The 27,676-nt window shown below is 37.8% G+C and overlaps 1 protein-coding gene across 1 annotated transcript; it reads left to right on the forward strand.

The window, feature by feature from the left end:
- Positions 1-27,412, forward strand: pax2b (paired box 2b). Its single transcript, XM_056770997.1, has 10 exons — positions 1-478; positions 1,623-1,788; positions 2,596-2,793; positions 6,028-6,107; positions 6,977-7,096; positions 15,160-15,335; positions 18,910-19,015; positions 23,428-23,529; positions 24,481-24,567; positions 24,832-27,412. The coding sequence occupies exons 1-10, from the start codon at positions 436-438 to the stop codon at positions 24,903-24,905; spliced, it is 1,152 nt and encodes a 383-aa protein (XP_056626975.1). The 5' UTR covers positions 1-435; the 3' UTR covers positions 24,906-27,412.
- The last annotated feature ends 264 nt before the right edge of the window (positions 27,413-27,676 follow it).

Genomic DNA, 27,676 nt, shown 5'->3' on the forward strand with positions numbered 1-27,676 from the left:
CAAACGAATCGCGTTGTTATTATTAGGACAGGTAGACACAGGACACCCGCAGTCTCCAATGGTTCTGCTATCTGTCATCCATGCGCAGAACGAACCACGACAGTCCTGCGCCTGCTAAACGAAACCACCGGGATATAACCGAATGGACGGAACGAATTCTGGACATCGACCGCTGAAAGAATCATGCATGCCCAAAACATTTAAACAAGCATTCATTTGATAACAGTTCGTTCTGACCTAGAAGAGCATGCGGTCATGACTGACACCTGACAAATCCTCCGTCCATTGGCACTGAACGGACTGTTGCAACTTTCTGAAGTTTCCTCGTCCTTGGCTGGATTCACGTTACATATCCTCGTTTCTTTCAGTTGTTATTCGTGCAAGAAAGACGAGACGGCGACTTCAGTTGATTATCTGTCTTTTCTCTGTTATCCGATGGATATTCATTGTAAGGCAGACCACTTCACCGCCATGCACCGTGAGTTCCACAGGAGTTTATCTGAAGAATATATCCAATAGCCAATTTAGACCATCAACGGAAAGCATTTGTTAAAGGCTGAATGAAAAAAAGAAGGTCAAAATTAGACAGTGCGCATTATCCATTGAAGAACGAATAGCATAACTGTATGAATTGAAACAAAATAATAGCTTACAATTAAAAATGATAATAAAAACTCGATTAATTAACCAGCTCAATTTAAATATATTTGGTAAGGAAATTGATAACAAACATGACTATATAAAATATATAGATATTTTTTTTCAACATAATTGAATATAAAGCTATCAAAATAGTTGTCAGGGTATTTGTAATAATTTATTTCATGTCGCCAACAAAGTACAAAATATTTAAATTGATTAAAATTACACTTTCATCTCCGTAGTAATTAAAATATTTAAAGCAGACTGATAAATGTTTCTGAAATAGTGTTGTGAGCTTTAATTGAATTAAAAACTACACATAAAAAAAGAGAATAACATTACAACAATATGTAATGCGATCACACATAACTGTTTAATTATTTATATCCAGGGGAATGAAAACAATAAATGCTCGTGTAATTTAATCGCTAACCCACGAGTAACAAACCCAAGCATTGTCTCAACAGAAATATACGATCGGGTGTGTTTAACGTGCGTCACCTGCACTTAAAATCATTAACAAAAAAATAGCAATTTAATAGAAAGCAAAGTCTTCACACAGTTACAGAGCAATGTCAAATTCTCTTAAAAAATAGGAAACGCTTAGAAATGCTGCTGTTCGTGTGGATTAAAAAAGCTCTTATTATTATTCGTTTATATTATGCAAATAAATATTTTTCTTACTGTGTTTAAACTAAATCGTTAAGGGACAGTAGGACAAAAAGCCAATGACAATATATTTTAATGATGCGTGTGCGCATATGCATATCTGATTGGATTGCACATTCGTTAAATGAAAATAACGCAGATAAGCACGTATAATTATTTTAATATCTCATACAACATCTGTACAGATTTAATATAAGTAATATGATTTAATATCATGCATTATCAAAAAAATGCACTTGCTGTTCAATATAAGTGACGGGCTGTATGTAATGTTATGGTTTGGTGGTTTGGTGTTGTTGTCTCCGGTATAGGGCATGGGGGGGTGAACCAGCTGGGCGGGATGTTCGTGAACGGCAGGCCTTTACCTGACGTTGTGCGCCAGAGAATCGTGGAGCTCGCGCACCAAGGGGTCAGGCCCTGTGACATCTCGAGACAGTTGAGGGTCAGTCACGGCTGCGTCAGCAAGATCTTGGGCAGGTGAGACCCCCAAAACAACATCTTTACTCCAAGACGCCCCTGTAGAAGCAATGCATAATGCATCTTAATAGAGTAAATACAACATTTAACCTTTTAGCAGCACATAGTTTGGAATGACATAAGTTTGCACATTTCCACATTTGTCTGCTCATTTTGTTCTCCTTTATACTTAACCACGAGTAGTTTCTTGTCTGTGGTAACTTTAGCAATGCGCCTGAGGAAATTCACAATCTGTGATTTTTTCTAGAAATAGGTCTTTTACATCTCACTTTGACTTCTCATGTCTATAATTCAATCAAATCAGACAAAATAGTTCGCATTTACTTATAAGAAACGTGCCAACACAGCCATGCTGAGACATGTTTAATTTCTCTCAATTTAAAAATGATTTTATTAAACGCAATTTGTTAGCAGGATCTGATTACAGGGCCCATTTCAATAATAAGGTCAATATGTAAAATGCTAATGAGTTTGCACTGGCTATAGATTAAATACAATGGGTTATAAATAGATTTGTTTGCCCAAACACATCTCAAGTGCATGTGATTAGAGATTTTAAAGAATCTCGTTGAGACCAGTTTTTTCCAGACACGTGAAATTGTGTCAATTTATTTCAAGTATTATTAAACTAAGTAAACCCACCAGATGGGGTGTCCGCGCAAATCATACATGATAATGTCGGGACAGTGCTGCTATGAGCGGTGTTAAACATTTTCATAATTTCGTAAACACGCAGCTGTCGTTTATCGTCCTGTGGTTATTAGTTTTGGTCACGTTATGAATAACAGACGGTTCTCGTTTCCTCAGGTATTATGAGACGGGGAGTATTAAACCTGGAGTGATCGGAGGATCCAAACCCAAAGTGGCCACGCCGAAGGTGGTGGATAAAATAGCGGATTACAAGAGACAGAATCCCACCATGTTCGCGTGGGAGATCCGGGACCGACTGCTGGCGGATGGAATCTGTGACAACGACACGGTCCCCAGCGTCTCATCCATAAACAGGTGATTTAACAACGACAAAAAGTCCTGAATTCAATATATAAACAAATCTGAGACTATTCAACTGTATCCTGAAATGATGATGGAATGAAAAAAAGAAATAATGATGCTTATCATATAACATCATTTGGATATGTTTAATAATGACATTAGAGGGGGAAAAACATGCATGGATGAAGGAAATAATTTTTGAAAAGAAACGTACATTGTTTATTATTTAAGACATAAATGCATATGTTTCGTTTTTTATATATTCAGTATTTTTATACAGTAGCTGGAGTTAACTAAGGTTTTGTTTTTCGGCGTTGTGCCGGTGGTCTTGTGGCTGTAATTCAATCCTCTGCTGCAAACTAGCTCAACGATGACAGAGACCAAACCTATAAAATCTTATCAGACCGAGTGAAAACCGATCAATGAACGGTGATCTAAAAGAGACTGCCACAGCCCCCTCAATTACACTTTATAGTGTTCATCTTCTCTTCATTTTATTTTCCACAAGGATAGAAAAACGACGCCATCATTTGGAAGACAGTTTGCCAGGCGACCTTTGCGAGAAACCTGGCGACTTATGTGCCTCACAATTTGTTTAATATATATCCAAAACATTCACGTAGATAAATAGTAAAGACTAAATCATGTTTATTTGTGCTACTATAATTGAAAGAAAAATGCGAAGCAAAGTAAATTCTTGATAAATGCAATTGAATGAAAATGTTTTTGTATGGTCTGGTTTCTGAATTCCGAGCTGGAATGACGTCCAGCAGGCTAGTGTACAGCTAGGCTTCAATATGGGGAAAATCTACAGTATGCACAATCTATAATCCAATATGATCCTATTTACATCCTTATAATTGGTTAAAATGGTGGTTCAGGGTGGCGTGTTAGACCTGCGTGGAAAAAATCAAAACGGTAAAAAGAAGCAGTGAGGCTGAACTTTGGTTAAGATTCACTCTTCCATAAAACCAGACTCTGCATTACATTTTAATGAGCTGACGCCAAAGAATAGAAGAGCCCACACAAGAGAAGAGGAGGCAAGAAAAAAATTCATTTCATGCCTCGTGGTCGCCTAAAAAGGGCCATTTGAACGTCTTTTGACATGAACTTGTGAGATAAATTCAAAATGTTCGTTCATGTAATTACAGAAGCCCCTTAAACGTCTTTAAAATCGAATTGAATTCACTTTGGCTATTCTGAAAGAGAAAGTATGACTTTGTTTATGAGGAAAATTAAAATTTGAATGGATGTGATTCTGGAATAATTTAACTTTAATGACACACTATTTATTCCTAGATTTTATTTAGCAGTATGTTAGTATACTCATGCCTGAGGTGGTCCTTAATCATTTGATAAGGCAAAAACAAGCAATCTATTACAGATAATATATACAGCAAAATGAAGAGTATTTCCATAGATTATATTAGAATAAGTAAGTCACTTCATGAATTTTTAAGAAAAAGTAAGATATTTTTTAACACTTTGTTGATAACTTTTATTCAATAATATAATGATTTACGATGCAATAAGAAAAAGAGCTAAACTCAATGTGTATGTATATAAACTGTGTGTACATGTTTCTTAAACATACATTATTAAACATGACCGTGTTTCTGTACTAAACTGTCTCCACAACCAACAAGTGCCAATGAAACCACACGCTTACAAAAACCTCCTCAATGCCGCTCAATATTATCGATACGCTTGTAAAGTCATTTTAATATTTCTTCTGAGGATTCTCAGACACAGCCAAGATATTAATTCACTCTTCCAAATGACTTATTCAATGAGAGAAACATAGATTGTGGATAAAGTCTGCAGATTTATTCTCCCCAGGCCATGCAGGGGTCAGGCACTGGTTTCAAAGGAGAGAAATGAAATATCAAATTGATATGTTGTCACTGGTGGAGAGCAGATTCTGTCTGATCTCTCTCGCTCTGCCTGAGGACACGTCCTAAAGCCACTGGTTATTCCAACAGATATCAATAGTACAAGCGCAAGCATTTTAATGGATTTATATATTTGTGCTTTGCATAGGATCTGTCATCGCTGCGTGTTCTAAATATTTTTACGATCGATAATCTTCATGGGGCATGAAATGAACGATATGTCACAGGAAACACATTATCTTTGCATGCAGAATGCAAGTATATACTTATTGCTTATGAGCATTATAAACAAACACGAATGAGAGTGTTATTGTTTAGAGACATGAAGGTGGAGGTGACAAATAAATGTAGATTTTAGAGTAAATTTGATGAGAAATGTTTGAGTTCATATTGAGATCTTCAATAATATTGACTTTTGATTGCAGACATCGTCTCTTCTGAAACTCTATTGACAGACACATTTGTGAGATTTCGAACTCTCTTAAGAATAAATATCTGAGACTCAGATGAGACTCAAGGAAAGTTTCCATTTGCTTTCACTGATGTTTAGGAGAAAGAACTGAGACATTAGAGAGATCTCATGTGTCATTTTTCTTATGGTTTACTGTGTGCCTCAGGTGACATCTTTCTAACACGACCCGCTCATAAATAGATTTAATAATCTCATTTTATTTCAAACACCATTTGTAGTATTTGTAAAATCCATTAAGCCACCTAAAACATACACAAAGAAGCAAGGTTCATGGATGCTTCAGCCCTCTGTTATGTGTTTGTTTGCATATGTCTGCTGAAAGAGGATAAATGGCATTAGTGATGAATGGATCTAAAGTTTACAAATGAGCGTGACAGCGGGCCCTTTTCCCAAAGTGCCGTTCAGATTAACGGACTCAGATGCTGGCGTAAGCTTGTACACCGCACTGAGCAACTATTGCTTTCCTGTCACATATAATTTATAGCTTTCCATTTGCATCCCGGTACCCATGTGGCTAATTCAGAACTTTTTATCCTCGAGTCTAGATCAATAGAACCTCATCCACACTAGAACCAAGCCTGAGGCTCTCCTCGGGAACTGAGAGAGAGAGAGAGAGAGCTGTAAGGATGATTATTGAGGTGAAATGTTGTGATTTCATGCTTTGTTTGCAAGATCACTGAAGGCAGAAGAGCTCAGAGAGATCCTCAATATTTCTCACCTTAAAGGAACAGCGTGTTTCTCGCTCGGCTAACACAGAATCTGAACATCTTCGATTATGTCCTGTCAGATCCATCTGCTCTCAGACGTCTGAGATGTAAATCTGAGATTATCAGAATAAAACTCCGGAGTTCTGTTGAGTCATGAACCATCTTTATTTCGCAGAATCATTCGAACGAAGGTCCAGCAGCCGTTTCACCCCTCACCAGACGGATCGTCTCTCTCCACCCCTGGACACACTATAGGTAAGATCACATCATTAAGACTACCGGACATTTTTGGACAATTGGGAAATATTGATTTTCCATACTTTACTCACTTTAATGTCATTCCAAATTGGTATCAGTGTGTTTTCTTCTGCAGAAGATATTTTAAAGAATTTCGACAACCAAACAACATCGAACCCCATTGACTGTCACAAAACCACTGAGACATTTCTCAAAGTATCTTCTTCCATACCCGGCATATTGAACAAATCTGTCAGGTTAACAGTACCCCAGCGACCAATTTAAATTGTGTTCAATGGATCACAGAAATGTTTTGATATGTGTGCATGATGTAAGAGTGCAACATCACATCTATCACCTGATAGGTTGCTGTCGATACTTCCGTCCAATGGCCCCTCCCACCCCGGTCCCGGTTCATCGGGCTGTGTTTGTTGTTGAGCCCTGATATATTTTGGGAAACAATTGACACATTTGCTTAAGGGCTGTCGAATGATTAATCGTGATTAATCGCATCCAGTATAAAAGTTTGTGATAACGTAATATATGTCGGTGTACGGTGCATAATAATTTTGTATTTATGAAGACATACACATGAAAGCATATATTTGAGAAAAATATAACAATTAACAAATGTTTATTTAGAATTTTAAATATTGGTTTATTCAAATATTTTCTAAATATATGGACAAGTATGTTTTGTGTTTATCAATACCAAATTATTATGCAGAGTACACAGATATATATTATGTAAACAAAAACTTTTAACCTGGATGCCATTAATCGCGATTAATCGTTTGACAGCCCTAAACTATTTTTCTGGTAACTGATGTGCCAAGAGTTAAACACATGGCAAGAGTTTAGATTTTTTATCCTCTCTCGTTCCACAGTTCCCAGTACAGCATCTCCTCCTGTCTCCAGTTCATCTATCGACCCCGTGGGATCTTACTCCATCAATGGAATTCTGGGTATAGCCCGCTCTAACGGAGAAAAGCGGAAACGAGATGCAGGTAGGTCTGCGGTTTTCTATTATATAAAACCTGCAGCAATTTTGGAGAGATTTGCATGAACTAATCAATTTATTAACAGTTTTAATTGAACTTCACGTGTGGATAAAAGCGTCTGCTAAATTACTAAATGTAAATGTCATCTGATCAGTATTTTATGTTTTTTATTTAATGTAGAATAATGAATTGATTACTTATTTTATAAATGTGTGGATAACAGTCCATGTACCATTGAATTACAAATTATTCACTTTAAATTTCCAGTTTAAATGGATTTTATATTTGGCACCCAATTTTCTAAGCAGTTTGCCCTTGAAGGTGTAATGGTTGCAGTATTTCTCACATGTGTGAGAGGGTTTTGATGTGCTGATGTGACCCCCACAGGAGTCTGTGTTATTAATCCACTGCTGTGATTAAGAGAGCTTCAGTAATTACATGTCAAGATGATGTAGCCAACTAACAAACTCACTCAAACAAGAACGACAGCGTTAAGAGGACCCAGAGCCCAGAGATCCCCCCCCGGTTCTTTCTTTAACAGGGGGCATAAAGTCTGCTCCACATTGCGATTTATTTTGGAGAACCACCAGGTTACATCTGATGTGTGAAGCAAAAAACAATGGATCTTATTTTTAGCAGCGAGTTCATCTATTTATCTAACTATTTTTCAAGGTGTCTCATTTGTACGATCTGCTTCTGCACCCACCAGTGACGTTTGGGTTTAGGGGCGGAGCTTCGTAAATGCTTAAACGTTTATTTTTTAACATTTTTTTACAACATGCATCATGCAAAATCAGAAGAATGAAGCTCACAACGTCAACTAGTTTGATTTCTGAGATGATAAATCGCAAAACAAAAATTCAAATATTTGTGCCTTTTGCAAATTTGTGCCTAAAGATTCAGATGAGGATGACTAATATTCAGACTTATGGCTGAGTAATATACTAAACAAATTTCAAAGGTTGTTTCTCACTGTGTTTAAACTAGACACAACATGATAAAGTGCCAAACGATGAAAGAAAGACAAGAAGTTTTGGACTTACCAGCTGCACCGAGTGATGAGATTTTTGCTGGTGTCTTAGGCAGGGGCGGACTGGCCATCTGGCATACCGGGTGTATTCCCGGTTGGCCGCTAACGTATGGGCCGGAACGGACACTTTGGGCGCTCAGATGGACGTATTCTTAAAACGTCGACAGAAATAGTGGAGGCACGATGTGGGCCAAAAAATGCCAGGGTCAACTACCCAGACCAGCCCTGGTTTGAGGTTAAATGTCTGTTGGGTCATTCAAGTATTTTTATTTTAAGTGTTAAATGACTTTTTTGGTGGCAATTTCAGGCCTTGTAAGGACAAAACAAATGCATAAATATGAAAATACAGGAAAGCCGTGCCTAGAAGCAAAAGATCGTCGTGCAGGTCACGTCCTTCTAAACGCGCCATCTGAGGAACTTCCATTGAGATGAACTGGTATTTTTAGATTTTCTGGTTTTACTCAAAGAGGAGTTCTAATCCTGTGGAGGAGGTTGATAGCAGAGGATTAACTGGCTGTTAAATTACCCAAATATGAAAATATTAAACATGGCACACAGCTGATATGGCCCGAACATTCAGCAGTTGCGGCGGGAAACCGCTGTTCCCGTGATCACACCTACAGTCATTTGTGTTGCGTTGAGAATCATTTTCCTGCAATCAGACATCAGCACAACACAACTGGCTGTGTGCGTGTCTAGGATGACTGAATGTTTGGAGGGTTGTTGTTCTTAAATGATCCTCTTGATAGGTGGCCATTTTCTTGATTTGTCAAGGGTGTTGAGGATGAAGAGACGAGGAAGAGGAGAAGCGCAGTGGTTTATGTATAACTTCACAAATGGTCATGTGATTCAAAAACCTGCAGCAGCACAAACTCTCGCCAGTTAAAGAGGCTTTAAAATTCTTCCCGGCAGCAACATCTAGTAAAGATAGATTGTGAAATCCCATGATGCTTCAAATCTCAGACAATACTCTCTCATGGGCTGCATCTGCATCATCCATGACTGTTACCGCCAGTGTTGGGTAAATTACTCTGAAAAAGTAATGAATTACTAGTTACTAATGACATATTCAATAGTGTAAATAGATTACTGTACAAATGACTCTCTCCAAAAAGTATGTAATTACTTATTACTAATTACTTCTATATCCTACATCAACCTTGATAAGAAGTGATTCAAGGATAGACATGAAACAGCTTATTAAATTCATTCATTCAAATAAATAATAAATAACTACATAAATTATTCTTATTAATGACTAAAGTATACAAATTTGAGAAGGATACAATGAATCATACATTTTAAAATTAGACTTATAATTTTTATTTCATTTCGACTATTGGATATATTTCACTCTGTTTAGCTCTATTACATCAGAAGTAACTGTAAATTAAATACAGAAAAAAGAGTAATCCCTTACTTTACATTTTACAAGGGGAAAGTAATTCAATTACAGTAACTAATCATTAAGTAACTAGTAACACCCAACACTTCTGTTTTTTGGGAATTCAAAGGATTCTACTAGAAAAGGGACAAAAATGCCCAACAATCAGGATAAATAAACAGAAAATGTTCATATTCGAGTAACGTAAACCCAAAGGTTTGGATTTGCCCATGTCTGACCCAACCATGGATTGAAACATCTCAGCTTTTTTATAGTGTAGACGTTCCCACAGATAACAACAGCAACAAAGTGACGCAATATCCAGTGTAAAACAACAGATGGTCTATACAGACAGAAGGTTTGTGTGTTTTTGGCCCGGCTTGTGGCGGCATGCCAAGAGAGTCCAGGAGCTCTTGTGGGTCTTACAGTAAGCGTGCAGTCAGCATCGTCCTCCGACGCCGGCCCCATTACGAGCCGAGCAGAGAGATAATGCGCCGTGACATGCGTTATGTACACGGCGAATCTGAGAGAGCGGCCGCAGGGACACAGGTGTCACGCCAGCCATTAATCTGACAGCGCTACTGTATTACTGCAAATTAAAAGTAGCACGATACAGAGAGAGAGAGAGAGAGAGAGAGAGAGCTCTGATATCCACACGGACTCTGGCTGTCTGAGCTGCGACGCTGGAAGTGACATTTAAGAGAATTTGCAATTCCGCCGAGAAAAGCTATTACCACGCAAATTAACATCTAACATCCACAGCGAGCCCCCCCCCCTCATCACGACCACCCCTTCACAGCTGTCTGATAAGAACAGGCCATTAAAAAGATGAGAGCCGTTTTACACCGACCAACCCCAGACACCGATCCGGTGCAGTTCCAGCTGAGGTTGTAGGTTTTTTCAGGGGATGTTCAACTAAGCGCTTGTGTTTATGCCGAGGAATGTACGGTTAATCTTTAGATGTAAAAACACTTCACAATAATAATTGTCATGACCATTTATGGTCCGATTGTAAGCTCCTGTACGTACACATGCTGTTCTGATTTAACACGCCTGTATGGAGAGAATTGTATAAATATAGACCACTTCACAAGATGTAAACACTGGGCCAGGTGCACTTCCGGATTCATTTTTATTTTTACATCTTACAAACGTAATTAAATCTGAAATGCATTTGTTCAACATTTTGATTTGGTTATAAATGTTCTGTTGGCTGTATTTTGTTAAAGGTTCAAACAGGAAGTTCAAACTGAAACAGGAAGTTCTTACATAAATGTATAAAGAAAATTAAAATAGATTTAAAGGTAATGGTACAATTACACATACCATTTGTCACATAATAGCACACATTCATTTAGTCAAACACTCAATGCTAATGTATGCTTTTAAAATGAGGTTGATTTTTCATATTGCACTTAAAATAAATTATAAACAAATTTCTGTTAGATCAGGTGGGAAACACATATTTGAATGACTTCTTTGAGTGTTTAACAAAGAGTTTTAGGGGCTAGGCTATTTTTTGCTTTTATATGATAAGCGAACGTTCTTGTAAGTTTTGCATCATACAACTTCATTCGAATTAGCTACCTCAAAAAAAGACTTTTATGCAGGCTTGAGAAAGTTTGCTCAATATAACAATGATTGCGGCAGAGGTCTAGTTTAGTCGCATCATAACACTAGTCTCTCTCTCTGTCTTTGTGTCATGAGGTCAGGCCCTGTGAGTGTGAATCCTGTGGTGTTATCTGCTTTGATAGAGCGCGTTCCCTCGTTACTTCAGTCTTATACTGACTCATGTCAGAAGGAATCCGCTCCACTCAGTCGCCGATCAATAGCACAGCAGCGGGGCAGCACACATCGCAACTGTGTGCCAGCGGCTCCACGGCGCGCCATTCAGGCTCCAGGTGAAAGCTGTTACATAAGCACTAATGAGAAGAAAACGGACTGCTGCCGCTTTGATCAAATACGTATCTGAGCACTTTACTTTGGGAACCTAATAAAAAAACAGCGCAAAGATCAGAAGAGCCTTAAAGGGACAGTTAAGGTAAAAACGAAAAACATCATTTGCTCACCCTAGTGTCCTTAAAAACCTGACGCAGAATATTCACTCTGCACTTCTGCGTTCAATGTAGGTGAAGGGATCCTGTCAAGATACAAAACAACAAAAGTGTCATAAATGCATTGGAAATGACATGTGCACAATATTCTTATGTGACCATATATTTATTAGATGAAAATTTGGGGTATTTATATCACTACCATACAATCCCAAAGCAATTCATCAATAATTCTCGAGCCGTCCAATTTGTGAAATATAAATTCGAACAATTTCAATCATCCATTTAAATAGGCTAGTTCACCCAAAAATGAAAAGTCTATCATCATTTTCTCACCCTCAGGTTGTTTCAAACTAAATAAATGTCTTTTAAATTCAAAGGAAGATATTTTTAAGAATGTTTGCAATTTTCAGTTCACCCACTACAATAGTAGGAATTGTTTTAATATATGTTTTGTTCATATGTTTTTTGAGTACTACGGAACTCACAGAAATGAAAACTTCTAACATTCTTCCAAATATCTTTCTCTGTGTTCATCAGAATAATACAGGTTTGAAATGACATGAGGGTGAGCAAATGATGACTATCACTTTAAAGTGATCGCTACTGCCAAACAGCAGTCCATGCAGTAATAGTCATGTGCGTGCGTTGTTTATTGGTGTGTAGGAAGCCGTTGTCACTGCTGTAAATGACAGATGCAGTTGTATTGATCAGGTCTGTGGCCTCAGCTCCCTAATGGCACCTAATTAATGACTTCATTTACCCCTGCGCCCGATAGTGCAAATACCCACTCCACCTCAAAGAGCCCCGCGGGAGCCGTCCACACAGAACGCCTGCTCAGAACCGTCAGCTTTAACAGACTGCAGGGGGAAAAACACACGGCTAAAGCCAACATCACTATCACGAGAGCATAAAGTTGGGTTGAGTGATTTCAATCAAGATTAAAGGGATACTCGCCCAATAATAAACATTCTGTCATGTATTACAACCCGTCAAGTTGTTCCAAATCTGTATAAATGTATTTTATTCGGTTGAACACAAAGAAAGATATTTGGAAAAATTTAGGCAACTTACAGTTCTGGGACATCATTGACTAGAAAGAAATTATTGCATCATTGTTCGGTACAAATGTACACAAAATAAGATACTTTTATGATTTTAGAAGACATTTCTGGAGCACCCTCGACAACCATTTTCATTTTCAGGCCCCAGAACTGTCAGTTGCTTACATTTTTCAAAATATCTTTCTTTGTGTTCAACCGAACAAAGAAGTTTATACAGATTTGAAACAACTTGGGGGGATAATTTCTTGACAGAATTAAAATTTTTGGATGCAGAATTAAACTCAACTTTTGTGTTTTCAACGCTACAGACATTAAAAAAATAATTAATCTGCCTTAGTAAATATCACAAAAATAAACAGTTAGACTATTGACAAATCACTTTATTGTTTCCTTTATTGTTTTCGCTTTGGATAAACGCGTCTGCTTAATGCCTCAATGTAAATATACATTTTAATGTACAGCTTTAAAATGAACAAATTTTTTTTAGCTTAAATTGTTTATTCGTCAGAGGCAGTATAAGACTTTATAACACCTCGGCAACCACTAACGCCTTTGCGACTTCCCACAGGACCCCTAGCATCGTGATGGCGAGTTCTGCTCAGGCGATCACCACTCACGGTTACTTTACAAAATATCAAATCATGTAGGACACACACACACACAGAGAGTCCAGTGTGTGTGTGTGTGTGTGTGTGTGTGAAACACTGATCTGTACAGAAAGAAAAGGTCACAGTGACGATCTCGGTGGTAATAACCAGCTGAAATGGAGCCATTAGACAGACATGATTGATCAATTGAATTCAGCAGAAGTGAAAAATGTGAGCTCAAGACGAGACACGATGAGCCAGGACACTCATTCATCTGAGACTCTGTCACTCCATCAATCCATTTTCTCTTCTTCTCTTCTCTTCCTTCGTTTTTCTTTCTTCCAATCTTTCTCGCTCTTGTTTCTTTCCCTCGGTTTCTTCTCTTCTTTTGTTTCTTTCATACTTTCTGGCTGTTACTTTCCATCCTTCTCACTCTCAATCTGTTTTGCTCTTTCTTATTTCTATCTTTACAGCTCTCGATTATTTTCTTCTTTATTGACCCGTTTCTTTCTTTCTTTCTTTTCTCCCTTGATGCTAAATCACATACACACAATTTAAGCTCTTTATTTTCTGACGTTATCAAAACAGATTTCATTCCTCATGAGGCTTTGGGTTGCATGATATGACATGCTCGCTAACAGCCGCAATAAATAGCATTTGTAATGCATCTTAAACTGTAACATAACCAGACGCACTGTGAAATCACATTGATCTACAATAACACACCCACTGACTCTACATGAGACATCAAAGATGACTGTCTGGTTATGTCACAACGCGCAGCACTTTTGCTTTTTATGTGGACAAACAAATTCTCTTAGTAAGAAAATCATAGACAGTAGTGCCAGACATGTGGCATGCAATCCTGTAGTGTCGCCGCTCATTCAATGAGCATCTAATAAACAACAAATACAAATCGGTGTGTGTGAGGAAGAAGGATATCCATAAAGACAAAGAGAAGGAGAGACATTCACTTATTCAGTCAAGAAACAATGGGAGGGTTTGTAAAGGACGGTTAAAACAGGTTCAGAGACCCGGCTTTACTCTCTCTCTTTCTCTCTCTCTGGGGCGATCAATAGAGGCACTGCATATCATACATCACGAGGCCTGTGGGCTTCACAGAGAACATAATATGCCGCAAATTTAAAGTGACAGATTTGTAAGGGAGACGCGACTTTCCAGAGAGCGCAGGATGTGAAGATATTTAAAGGTGCTTTAAAGCGTCTTTCCGGGGTGAGAAAAGAGGCCGAGCCGAGGGAATTTTACACTCTCGCTGAAGGTAATCGGGTTAGAGGAAAGCGAGAAGAAGTGCGGTGTTTGTGAAGCGCTGTTTAACAGGTACAGAGGAAAGAATAACAGCAGGTTCAGAAATGAAGAGACTAGATTAAATCAGTGTTACATGGCTCGCATGCGAGATGGACAGTTTACTTCAAACACAATTTGTAAATGTAAACATGCACTTTTAGATACATTTAGATGGATCGACAGCATCCTAGTAAAGCTCATGAAATGTGCAAAAACACATGTGGTCAAATTAATAGGGACTTGGAAACGTGCCACTTCTCTTTATCCTCTCATCATAACTTTTGCTTGGAGGTATAGCATGAAATGGGTCAAATGACCTAAAAAACCCTTTTATAGAATACAATTATTGCACCAAATGGACCTTGACAAATCGTTTTTTTCTTACATTCTCTATGTTAGGCCCGGAAAACCTCTCGTTTCATACAGTCATGTGACCACGATAACATTGAGACACTTTTGCTATTGCAATAACATGATATCAATAATATTGTTACATTCCTAAAAAATGACTGTTCTAGGAGTTTTGTCTTCTCAAAATCTATCTGAAAAGAGGCCTCATTTTACAAAACAGAAGATGTCTTCGGATAACCTAAGAAAAATTTGAAGAACTGGAAAGTCTTTCAAACAAGTTTTCTCTCCGTGTAGATGGTTCGGAGGGTTCTGTGCAGAGCAGTGATTCTCAGGGCAGCGTGGAGAGCTTGAGGAAACATCTCCGTGCCGACGCTTTCACACAGCAGCAGTTAGAAGCCCTGGACCGAGTGTTTGAGAGACCGGCGTTCCCAGACGTGTTTCCCAGTTCAGATCACATCAAACCCGAGCAGGTGAGTGACCTTGATTATGATCTTCGTGTCTGTGGCTGCAAAATTGGAAATATGGTAATATTAAGGACTATTTACACCTCTACAATTGGTATACCATGGTACACGGAGTACCACATTCATATACAGTAAATTACAAAAAATATTGTGGCATACAATAGCTATAGTAAGGTTCATGGTTTTACTACATTTTACCATAGTAAATATTTATTAGGTTATCGATTTAGTATAGTTAAAACGAGAACACCACTGGGTTTAAACTAGGGATGCACCGATATGCAAATTTTGACCGATAACCGATAATTCATTAACACTTGAAGTCGATAACCGATATATCGGCTTGTAAACCATCTAATATGTAAATACAACAAATTCTGAGGTTGAAAAAAACGTCAGAAAGTGGACAACTGCTTTTATTTGAAGACATTGACTGCAGAAAAAAGGTTACCATTAGTTATGTTTTTCCCCTGAAAATGTTGTACCAAGCCTACTTTAGACTTGTTAAAGATTCTTTAACTTTCAGATATAATGTTTATTTAATAAACAAATTAAAGATGTTCTTCAAGTGCAACCCAGAAAAGTGTTCTCAACAGCCACAGATCTAACAGGTCTCAGAACACAATGGGCATCAAACAATATGCTATTGTTCCAATATTTATACATTCATACATATCTACACATACTGTACCTAAATTTTATTATCCGCGATTCAATGACATAAAAAAATGACCATTTATTAGCCGATACCGATAATTTCCCATAGTACCAATTTTACCATAGTATACTATAGTATTTTCTATGTGAGAAAGGATGCATACAGTGCAGTTTTTTTCTGTTAATGTGTGTTTCTATTAGGCGTACACGTGATGTTCAACAATAATCGTTGGTGTTGTAGTGGAGCAGAAGATGCATTGAGAATCAAAGAGCAGAACTCCCTCGGTCTATTGATTTTCTGATAGAAATAAAAATACATTCTCTGGAAAAACAACACGAGATGAGCATCCACCACCCACTCACCGCCCGCAAACGTGAGAATATGAGAAACGATGTCATTTCCTGCAACGTCACGTCTGACCCCCTTTACAAAAACCTACACGTGGAAAAACACACACAAAAGGACGGCGTTAATAAATATTAATAAACAAACGCACGCATTTGAGAGCCTGTATGTACAATTTCTTATTAAAAGTGTCGGATTTATTATAATGGATAACCTTTATTTACTTTCGTTAGACTATTAAACAACAAGTGACGATTAATTTCTCCCCCGAAAGAGCGAGTCGGTGCCATAAAGCAAAGGGAACGGCGTAATTGAGTTCATTTTAATTTGGGGGCGATCGGGGGCCATTATTCCAGCGATTCATCAGGCCGACAGCGCTCACCTCCAGAAGAAGCCTAATTTGCAGCTAATTACAAAACTGATTTTCACTGCAAGATCAATACCAAAATGAATTGGAAATGACTCGCAATCACAAAGGCCGTCAGAGGGGGTATTAAAGGAGGGAAGAAAAAGACGAAGGCAACTCGGAAAGCCTTTACAGGGAGAAATGGAGGAAAGGAGCGCTCTGGAAAAATCAGTTTTAATCTAAAGCAATATTATTCAGAAATGAGCGAGTTCTATAAGAGGAGAAAATAGTCTAACGTAGACCACCGTTGTATCTCTGTCCGGTTATAATATGTGGCACTTCTCCAAGACCTAATAAGCTTGCTGTGTAATGTCTATATAAGCAGCATCTTAAGTGAAATAAAAACCTAATGGGCAATTTCGTGAAAATGTCAACCTTACCATGAACCAAAATTGTTTTCTTTTTAGTGGATGATTTTTCATAGTCAGGTAAGTGCCATTTTCAGGATTGTAACATCCATAACGCTACATATTAATCATTAATGGACAAATGAAAATTTATATAAAGAACTATTTGATGTTCTGTAAAGAGGCATCCCTTCTCCATTCATTGTGCATTATTGCTTCAGGATTGGCCATTTTATTTTACAGAAATCCTACAAAGTTTATCGTCTCCCAAAAAATGCATCCTTATTTTGTCACATCCATAATGCGTATTTATTTCCATTTTTTTTTTACTTTTTTTATAGAATGACATTTTTTGATGTTTAGACTCTATCAACAAGGGTTCTGTGAAATATAATGAGATGGTTCAATATAATCGTGAACAAATTCCTTCTCTGAAAATTTTAATGTCACGTCCATAACGCTGGAATTGCCCTAAAACTTACATGACATGATAAACTCTACAGAAACAGAAAATACATATAAAACACAAGAGACACTCAATTATACTGAACTAAAGCCAGTGCTCTTCTTGTTTCTAAGCCAACGGTTATGAAAACAACCATAGTTTTAATACGAATAATCCAAATCCCATAGTTACTATAGTGAAATCATGATCACCTTGTAGGCATGAAAAGAAAAGATTAATTGGGAAAAGTAGTTCATTTTACTTAAAGATTTTAGTCCTTTTTCCTTGCTAAGATTACATTTGAATAAAAAAGCATATTTTCAATAAGATTTAATTATTGTTCAATACAGGGCTACATTTTCAGCAACAAAAAATAAGAATGCTATCATAACAAGTATCCAACAAATGTTTATTCTTCCTTGACAGTCCATTTAAAAAAATGTTGGGTTGTTTGACCTCATAGTTGGGTATAATATTGACAAACCTGACCCAACCACGTATCGCAACAACCCAGCATTTTTTAGGATGTCCCTACTCTTATCTAAACGTTAGGAGCTCATCTGTGATGCCTCAGTCTTCTGTAGAGAGGTCATCAGGTTTTGAGACAGAGCCAGGGTCGTGCTTGTGTTTGGAGGCATTAAAAAGCCATTCTAGAGATGCTAAGCGTGATAGACTCTCCTCCCACACTTCTGCCGTCCATGTGCTCGACCCTTTTACCATTCCTCCCATCTGCATGAGAAAAGGGCCGTTCTGCTCCACGGACTCCTCCGAAAAGAGGCAAACATCAGGCAAGGCCGCCGCAAAGAGTTGTAGCCCACAATTAGAGTTTATCTGTGATAGAGACAGACACGACGAGGTCAGGAACCTCCCCTGCGACACACACACAAATTTACTATGGACGGATATTTTCAACACGCAGACGCCGGAAGTCTCATCTCATTAAATAACAAAAGAGTGAGAGGAGAAAAATCCCCCCCATCTGCTGACACGGTCTGAGGAGCATGCCTGGAATGGAAAGGGGGTGGCGATGTCATAAATCTTTCCCGTGTCATTTCTAAAGTGGGTTTTAAGTGCAAGGATTTCAACAAATGAATATTTACAACATTTGGAGCCCTTCTACATCTATAAACATAAATGTGAGATTTTTTTACTATTTTTACGAGGTGGCTAATTCGTCTAATCTCGTACAACGTGAATCCAATTAAAAGTACGTTTAAAATAAAAACGCAATTTGTGGCACAAAAGCAGATCGTACTAAAATGTCCGCGATCATACGAATCAGCCAACCCGTGAAATAGTTCAAGGTTGTCGTGGGATTGTGTTAGATTTTAGTAGTAAGATTTTCAATCAATGCTCAGTGTTTTCCTCTGTATTTCCAGGCCAGCGAGTACAGTCTCCCCGCAATGAACGCAGGCTTGGACGAAGTCAAAACCTCCAGCGCGACCTCTGACCTCGGCCCCAGCGTGTCACAGAGCTACCCTGTAGGTAAGATCACTAACTTTAATCCTGTGTGCATTCTGTCTGCGGTGTAGAAGATACACACAATGATCTGACAACCTATCTTTATCCTTCAAACCCGGTCTTATAACAGACATGACGAAACCGACTTCAGTTGGTTCCCTCCACAGCGCTGGGCTTCAGAACGGTGTCAAGTTTTTGCATTTACAAAAGCAAATTCATCATTTGCTCACGGCGGACAGGCGACGTGCCGTATTTGTTTCTTTGTCTCGCTCCCGCTAATAATAAACGATGGGACGGTTAATTAAAATGTAGCGCGCTTGTTGTGCCAGTTATTAATGTGAAATGTGTGAAGTTTACTGACAGTTCCACCACCATCTTCAGGTCAAAGATAAATACACAGACGCTTTTATTAAAATTCACATAATTATGCGGAAGTCATTACAGCCTTTGCCGTGTGTGTGCCTGCTGACAGAGAGAGAGAGATGTTTCTGTTATCCTGTGGAGAATGTTCATGTGTAATGTGAATTATCAGATTATAGTATCTTTAAACTAAATTAGAACAGATTTTGTGTACTTGTCTGTATTCATCAATTATTGTGAGCACATTTGGACATATTGTCACATCTACTTCTGTCCAAACAGCTTATTCTGCGTTTACAAACTCGGTCCGTGCTCGCAGTGATGTACTGGGAAAATTACTAAAAAACACACTTCTAAACAAACTAAAATCCATTGAACACCAGTGAAAATTAAATAAAAAATGTGAACATAAAAATGAAACGTATATACATGTGTATGTATCAGAGTTGAGATGAATGATAAATGAACCGGACCGAAACTCAAGGCAGGCAGCGGCATTAAAATGATTCCCACTTGTTTGGGCCGAGATCCAATTTTGAGATGAATAGATGCTTTCCGGGAAAAGAAACACAGATTACGCTCATCCCTAAAATGTTTTCCAACCCCAATTAAAATGCCTGCAGTTATTGATCTTGTTGACTATATGCGGAGGAATTTGCATAATCTATTAGAAATGAATGATTCATGAAGCGGTCGGTGCCAGAGGAGATGCAGGTTCCTGGTGAACTGTGAAAACCTCACCGATAGAGATCTTATGTGTCCTCCGCTCGACCTACAAATGTTCAACAATTCCGAAAGTCAAGAAAACACAATTGAGAGGCTCAGAGGTGATGTATTTTTGTATGCAAAACCCCCGAAAGCGAGCTGCCATTTTACGACTTCTGGTTCCATCGCTCCATGTGGATTATTTTAATGGGTATAACCCAATTATGATTTTCTAAAGCCTTTATTGTGTCTTAAAAATGGCGGTTGCTAACAAGTTGCTAAAAGTAACTACTTCCTTTAGCGGTGACATTAGACACCATCACGCATATACAGCTCACAAATAAAGCAACACGGCACAAATCTCTTAAAACTTAGATTAATTCACGGAGTAATAATTTACCAGGGTACACATTTTTAATAAAGTTTGAAATAGTTGTGGGAGGCTTGGTGGTGCTGACGTTGACATCGAGCAACCTTAAGTGTAGTCTGTTTATAGCATCGTGTTAGCTTTTTCTTCTGCCAATTGTATTTCTGCTTTAGGATTATCTTGATAGACAAAACGTGATCATCAACCGTTGTTAATCACAGAGCTTATTTTTTCGATCTTCCGAAAGTCTATGGGAAATATGCAAATGTTTTTGATTCGAGGGAACAAGTGCGGTGCTAACTTCCGGGTAACCCTACAAAAACACTTATTATATAACACATTATATTTGATAGAATCATTATATTACACTATAAAAAAAAGATGTTTGATAGAAGAAACATGCTGGTCTGAGTGGTTTCATAAAGAAACTTTTGAATAGAAACATTCATGTTTCATTTAAGTGAAAAATTGTTTAGTTTATAAAACATATAACAGATCATGTGACGCATCAAGTGTCAAGAATCATTTTTGAAGAGAGTAGCTTTCCCAACACTGGATCTTAAATGACGTGTATTACTGTAGCGTTTAAAAAAACATGGTTCGCTGATTCCTTTAAGCTCGGTGCAGATGCTCGGATGTGTTTTGAATTTGCCACCTAGGAAAAGGCTTAAAGTCCTGTCAAACCGGCCGTGCCCATGTTCACCCGAGGGCACCACGCTCCCAGTCACCCAAATTAATGCTCATTCCCTCCTCACAGAAAGCAAACTAACCTTTGAGCACACATTTGATAACGGACGACTTTCACCCGTTGTTCGGGGAATTAGGGCAATTTGGCTCTCCAAACATCCCTTGCTTAGTCGTAATTAATTGGGGTGCCGAGGTTTTTTGGCTCGTGATAAATCGCTGCATCCTGATTGTAGAAAATAGAGGTCAGAGTTTCCTGTAGCCTCCATGTTGGAAACATGACGTGTCCCTGTTTGTGGTGAAGGTACTACGGCGGTGGTGTCGAAGCAAGTGTTTTCCGACCCTCTTGACTTTTCCAGTTAATAATAAAGGTCACCCTGATTTCAGTTTCACAGTTTAGAAACGCTGCCGTGGCTTGCCAAGCAATTTTAAGCCAAGAAACTCAAATGTGAATGAATGTCCAACACATTAAAGTGTGGCCCCTTTAATGTGTTGCTCACGAGAATTTCAGTTAAGAATTTTAGTAAATACGACTCAATGTTAAATTCTGCAACTGAGATGAGACGAACATAGAAACTCAATAGGTGGAACAGAGATGTGCATCTTTACTTGTGTGTGCGTTTGTGCTCACATTGGTGCTGATGAGAGGGACATATCTTTAGAGAGCATTGTCGATGGTGTTTGTCATCAGGGAGAGATCAAGTGTGTGTTTTTATTTCGTAATAATTAAGTGTTCAGATTCATGACAGCTGGAATTAAGATTTTCATCCGAGTAACTACTCAGACACAAGTGAATGGTATTATCAATGTAAGTCGCTTTGGATAAAAGCTCCCAAAGGCATAAATGTAAAAGATGATTGAAGATCAGCATGACTAAATAAATACTCATAAATTTTGACTTTAGATCTTTGACTAATAAGTAGCTTATGCGTCCGAAATAGCTTACTTCCGTCATGAATAGTATGCACAAAACCTCAGTAAGCACAAAACAGTAGACGAGAAATACCTGGATGGACTAGTGCTTACGCCGAGATTTGTGAGTGTGCATCAGGTGGAAACTACTTCTCTGTCCCATGATGCTACGGGAGCTGAGCAACGGTAAAATTTAGGAAGTTAATAAAAATAGCAAAAAACTTCAAAGCGGGTGTTGGTTTTTTATTAATTAATTTACAATATGAATTAATTAAAATAACCAGTTATATTATTAGCCACTAGCAAGACCGATCATCAAACACAAACCATAAGTGAAACAAGTATAAGTATTTTTGCACCCTCATATTCCAGAGATTTAAGTAGTCGTATCTTGGCCAAATATTGTCCTATCCTATCAAACCATACATCAATGGAATGCCTATTCATTCAGAAAATCTTAATTTATAAAAATGGACTCATAAGAGTCGTGTCATGTTGTCTAGGGTCACATTTTAGTTACCTTAATCTCTATTAATCCGAACTGCTGTTTAGCCTTTTCATTGTGCCGCATGTTTTCAAGTCATTGGCAAATCGGTCCTGTTCTGCAACACACAGGATTAAACTCTAAAGCTTTATACAGACTGTCCTGCTCATTAGAATTAAACCGATGGCCAAATTTCCCCCAGCGTCCCCAGTAACCCCCCCCCCCTCTCTCCCCTCTCTCTCTCCTGAACAAAAACATGAGTCAGAATAGGAGGGTGGGCTTCGGTTCTCGGCCGGGTCGGGGCTTTACGCTGTTGGGAAAGACAGCCAAGCGTCATCCCCAATTATTGCTCTGAATGTGGAGCTTCTTGCTGTTCAGAAAAGGCCGGTACGGGCCGGTTTTCCTCAACATCTTTTCGTTCATACAACACGTTTCTTTCTTCAAATCTGGTTGATGCGTTTGTCACATGTGATATGAAGCAAAACCTTAAATGCAACGTTTACTACGCATGGCCGCAAACTGATTCAAATCTCTTTAAATTAATTAAAGCAAAATTTATTTCTGAATCAAGGTTGAATGAGTTCACAATTAATTAATCAAAAACACTTCGGCTGTGTGTTGTTTGCTTGTTTAGGCCATTGAAAACTTTAAATTACACATTCACAAATTCCAGTTTACCCTTTGATAAATGAAACTTTTTTTGAACATAATTTAATAAAAAATTAAAACCTTATTAAAATAAAATATCTAAATTAAAACAACTAACTACTAAGAGTCCACATACTCTAATGCAAATGAATAGCATAAAATAATGAAATGTAAGTCGCTTTGGATAAAAGCGTCTGCCAAATGTGTAAATCTAAATCTAAAAAATATTTGAATGAAATATGTCAGATTGATGTGTATGTTTGTATGTGTGTGCAGGTCGGGATATGGCCAACACAACCTTACCTGGATATCCACCTCACGTCCCTCCCACAGGACAGGGCAGCTACCCAACATCCACACTGGCTGGAATGGTCCCTGGTGAGTGTTTCTCTGATGACGGGGACTTGAGATGGGAAGAGAATGTTTCACTCAACAAAAAAAGAAGATGGATTATTTCAACCCATCATTGGGACAAACAAGAACAAACCCAACGGTTGGGTTAAAACAACCCAGAATTTTGGTTTGGAAATCAAGCAGGTTACTTTATAACCTAACGCTTGGGGTTCGTCAATTTTTGACCCAACATTGGGATGAAATAGTGTTGGAAACAAAATAACATATTTATGTGAAAAGGATAATCATTATGATTTATAAGATGTTCACCATCTTCTAATAAAGTAAAAAATGGTAACACAGTGTTACATATGAAAAAAATTAATTCAAGTTATCATCCACCCTCTCTTGTCAAAGCACTCTCTGGTCGTTCTCTCTCATCTTAATTGAGATGCTGAAGTAATGCATGAAGAATATCTGCTGGCTGCTTTCCAGTCACATTCTTGCCAAACTCCAAAAACCATTTCCAGAAAAAGAAAATTGTTTTATAAAGAAACTCGATTTAAACTTGTCTACAAAACTAATTTCAAACATTATGAATAACCCATCAGAGAGAAAAGTTTCAGGACCATGCAAAAGAAATTCTGTCAAATCGGTCCGAGCTTCTGACTGGTGATGCTTGAAAAATGGCAAACATTCATTAACTGTCCCTCCAACAGGAAATTGCCATAAGGGACTCAATCAGGTCCTGTCCTGCTTTAAGAAGCAGGAAACCTTTAACCAGATCGTCAAACCTCGATTGATTAAACAATGAAGTGGTCCAGAAGATCTGCAAATGAAATTTTGCAGCCAATGAGCTCAAACTAACACATTAAATGGGCTTTGATTTCGATATATTCCAGATCTCTGAAACAACATCACCCGTCTGATTACTTAAAGTAACAGCATCACTTAAAGTTCACCTATTCAAACCCATCTGTGTCCGTCCCGTTTCAGGAAGCGAGTTTTCAGGGAATCCCTACAGCCATCCACAGTACACAAGCTACAATGAAGCCTGGAGATTCAGTAACCCTGCGCTATTGAGTGAGTATCATCATCACCGTCTACCGTACAAAACCACATCACGATGACCAAAGTCGTTTTTAAAATACCAGTTACTCAAAGAGAAACGGTGTCAAGCACCAATCGTCATCAAAAGACAAATCATGTAGTAAAAGAAACCATTTTTATAAACAAATACATTTGCATGTTTTTGATTGATTTGATTGACGGTAATGCAGCAGTCTTAAAACACAAGGATTTTCATGCTGTATTGAAATGGAACGTTCCTTTCTTATTAACTTTCAGGTTCCCCCTATTATTATAGTGCATCCAGAGGCTCCGCCCCCCCAACTGTTGCAACTGCCTATGACCGCCACTAGTTACCATGGAAACCAAATTAGGCGACACGCCCACAGATTTGGACTCCATCTTCTGCCGGTGTGAGAGATGAAGCCGATTGGACATGCAGTGGTTTCGCGCGGTCATGTGACGAGGGACAGACCAATCAGGATGAAAAACGTCTTGACAGCCATTTAAACAAGCCTCATCGGGGAGAACGCAAATGACGTGAACAATAAATGTATAGTTCAAAGACAGAGGGTAAATAAGATTTTATAAGATGTACAATGAAAATCTGCTTTTCTAATGTTTTTTATTTTGTCCTCATGAATGAACCAACGTCACATTTGTGGGTTTTCGTATGCAAGTTTATTTTGGGCACTATGGGTCGTTCTTGTTATGTACAATATCAAAGTATAGACCGCTGTCATAGGATACATTTATTAAGGTTACAGCAATTTTCATTTTTAACTATTTATGTTTTATATGCTGTCAAGACATTGTATGTTTCAGTGTACGTCCAAATGCAAAACATCATATGTGTGCATCTACGTACGATTACCTGCAAACAGCATCATTCTGGATGAACGTGTCTAGTCTTTCTGACAACCTGGAGAACTCAATCCAACGCATGACTGCCGAACATCAAAACCTACACAAGAACTCAAATCTTCATGTTTCCTCCTATTCCTCCACATATACTTAAACTCTCAGCATGGAAACAACAAAACAAACAGTTGAACTGCTCTCCTTCAACGTCAGCAGATGTGAGAAACAATCAAATGTGAACGAGATCTGCTGTCTGTCCAGGACCTGATTGAAGATCAACTTTATTGGATTTCATTTTTTCACATATATATAATCGCAAAGATATCATGAAGGACATTACAGTATGAATGGGTTCTTTTCATTTTGATCGCCATGAAATTAAGTATCAAATTCTCAGGGGGGAATTTATAGCATCACTCCACTAATTCAACTACAGCGAGCTTCTACGAATAATCTCTATTGCAACAATTGTCCTTATTTTTCCGCATCATTTGATGTAAACAGACATCTGTCTTTAAACTGTGTTTGTTTTCTATGACCAGAAATGACAGAATAGAAATGAGGCACAAAAGCGGTGGCTCTGTTGCGTGAATTCGCCCCTCATTGTTATGTTTTTGCACTAAGGGTTGTGTTGTTTCATGAACATCTTCAATCTTGATTCTTTAAGAGCATAATTGAAGAATTCAGGTCTCGAGTGTGTTTTATCGGGTCCATTTTTAATTGAAGCATTTGAGATACATACATCTACACTACTGATGAGATAAAGCACTTAAACCTTCAAACCTGTTTACTGACGTCTGCGGTCGTGCAGATGGGTCGAGCGCAGGTCATTCACTTTATGATTTACTTTTCAGAACTCTGAGGAACAAAACACAACAAGTTAGACAGAATGACTTCAATGCTTTACAACAAGTGCAATTTCACACATTTCACAGTTTATCATGTACTCTTTAAGGGAGAGTTCACTCAAAAAGAAAAAATTCTGTCATTATCTATTCACCTGTATCTGACTTTGTCTTCTGTCAAAAACAAAAGAAGATATTTTGAGAAATGTCTCAGTGGTTTTGTTTTCATACAACGGAAGTCTTTGGGGTTCAATGTTGTTAGATTTTCAACATTCCTCAAAATATCTTCTTTTGTGTTCTGAAGAAGAAAGAAACTCAGTCAGGTTTGACATGACATAAGGATGATTAAAAACTGCCATTTTTATTTTTGGATGAACTGCCCCTTTAACTTTCGCGTTTTACATAAAACTTTGGTTTTATTTTATATTTTACAGGTGAGAGATTGTAGCACATTTGCCAAAGACTTTTGTTAATTTCTTTTCATTTACAGTCTATTGTTACATTGTACAAACAGTATTATAGTCAAAACAGGTTCAATATGTGTACAAATCCTATGCAGAGCAAAGAAAACCTATGTGTAATTAGAAAACTACTGACATGTTTGTTTAATTCATTATTTATGTTATTTGGTGAAACATTTTGGATATTGTGTGAAATGTCATTTATGAACTGTAAATACATTCTGAAATGTAAAAGGCCCATTTCTATGACTTTATCAACCAGCTCGTCTGTAGATAAATTAAATTAAATTGTGTTTCTTTGAGATACGAGACCCATGGGAGAAAAATATAATATAAACACATATGAGCTTCTAAATCAATGAAATGCATTTTCATCCATAAAATCGATTATTTTTATTGTTCATGTTTCTGCATGACTACAAACATCCGAGCAATCCATGTGAAACAGAAATCCACTTTATCATGCAGAGTTAAATCTCCAGTGTTAAAAAAGGTCAAATGAACACTCACAGTGTATATATATGATCTGTACATTATCAGTGTATATATATATATACACTGTGAGAGTTAATTTGACCTTTGTTAACAATGGCGATTTTGCTGTGTAGATATGGTTTCATCTGACTCCTCTTGTAATATTTATTTATAAAAAGTAAATTTCTCTTTAATATATTATTAAAAGTGACAAAACACTAAGGGGGTGGACTGTGTTGTCCTTCGGTTGCTCTTGTGTGAAGATGGATTTGGTAAACGATGAAATCTATGGTTTCAATCATTGTTGAAATTAAAAATAAATTTTGTATTTCAAAAAAGAAGCTGGGCTGATTTCCATTACTGCCACATTCATAACATGATATTTCAACTCTAATTGAGTTTAATGAATAGAAATACTCCATACACCACTTCTGAGATTATATGAACAATATTGTTCTCAGTAACAACAAATTATATGCACAT

The sequence above is a fragment of the Triplophysa dalaica genome, chromosome 17 (genome assembly GCF_015846415.1).
Source record: "Triplophysa dalaica isolate WHDGS20190420 chromosome 17, ASM1584641v1, whole genome shotgun sequence".
NCBI classification, from domain to species: domain Eukaryota; kingdom Metazoa; phylum Chordata; class Actinopteri; order Cypriniformes; family Nemacheilidae; genus Triplophysa; species Triplophysa dalaica.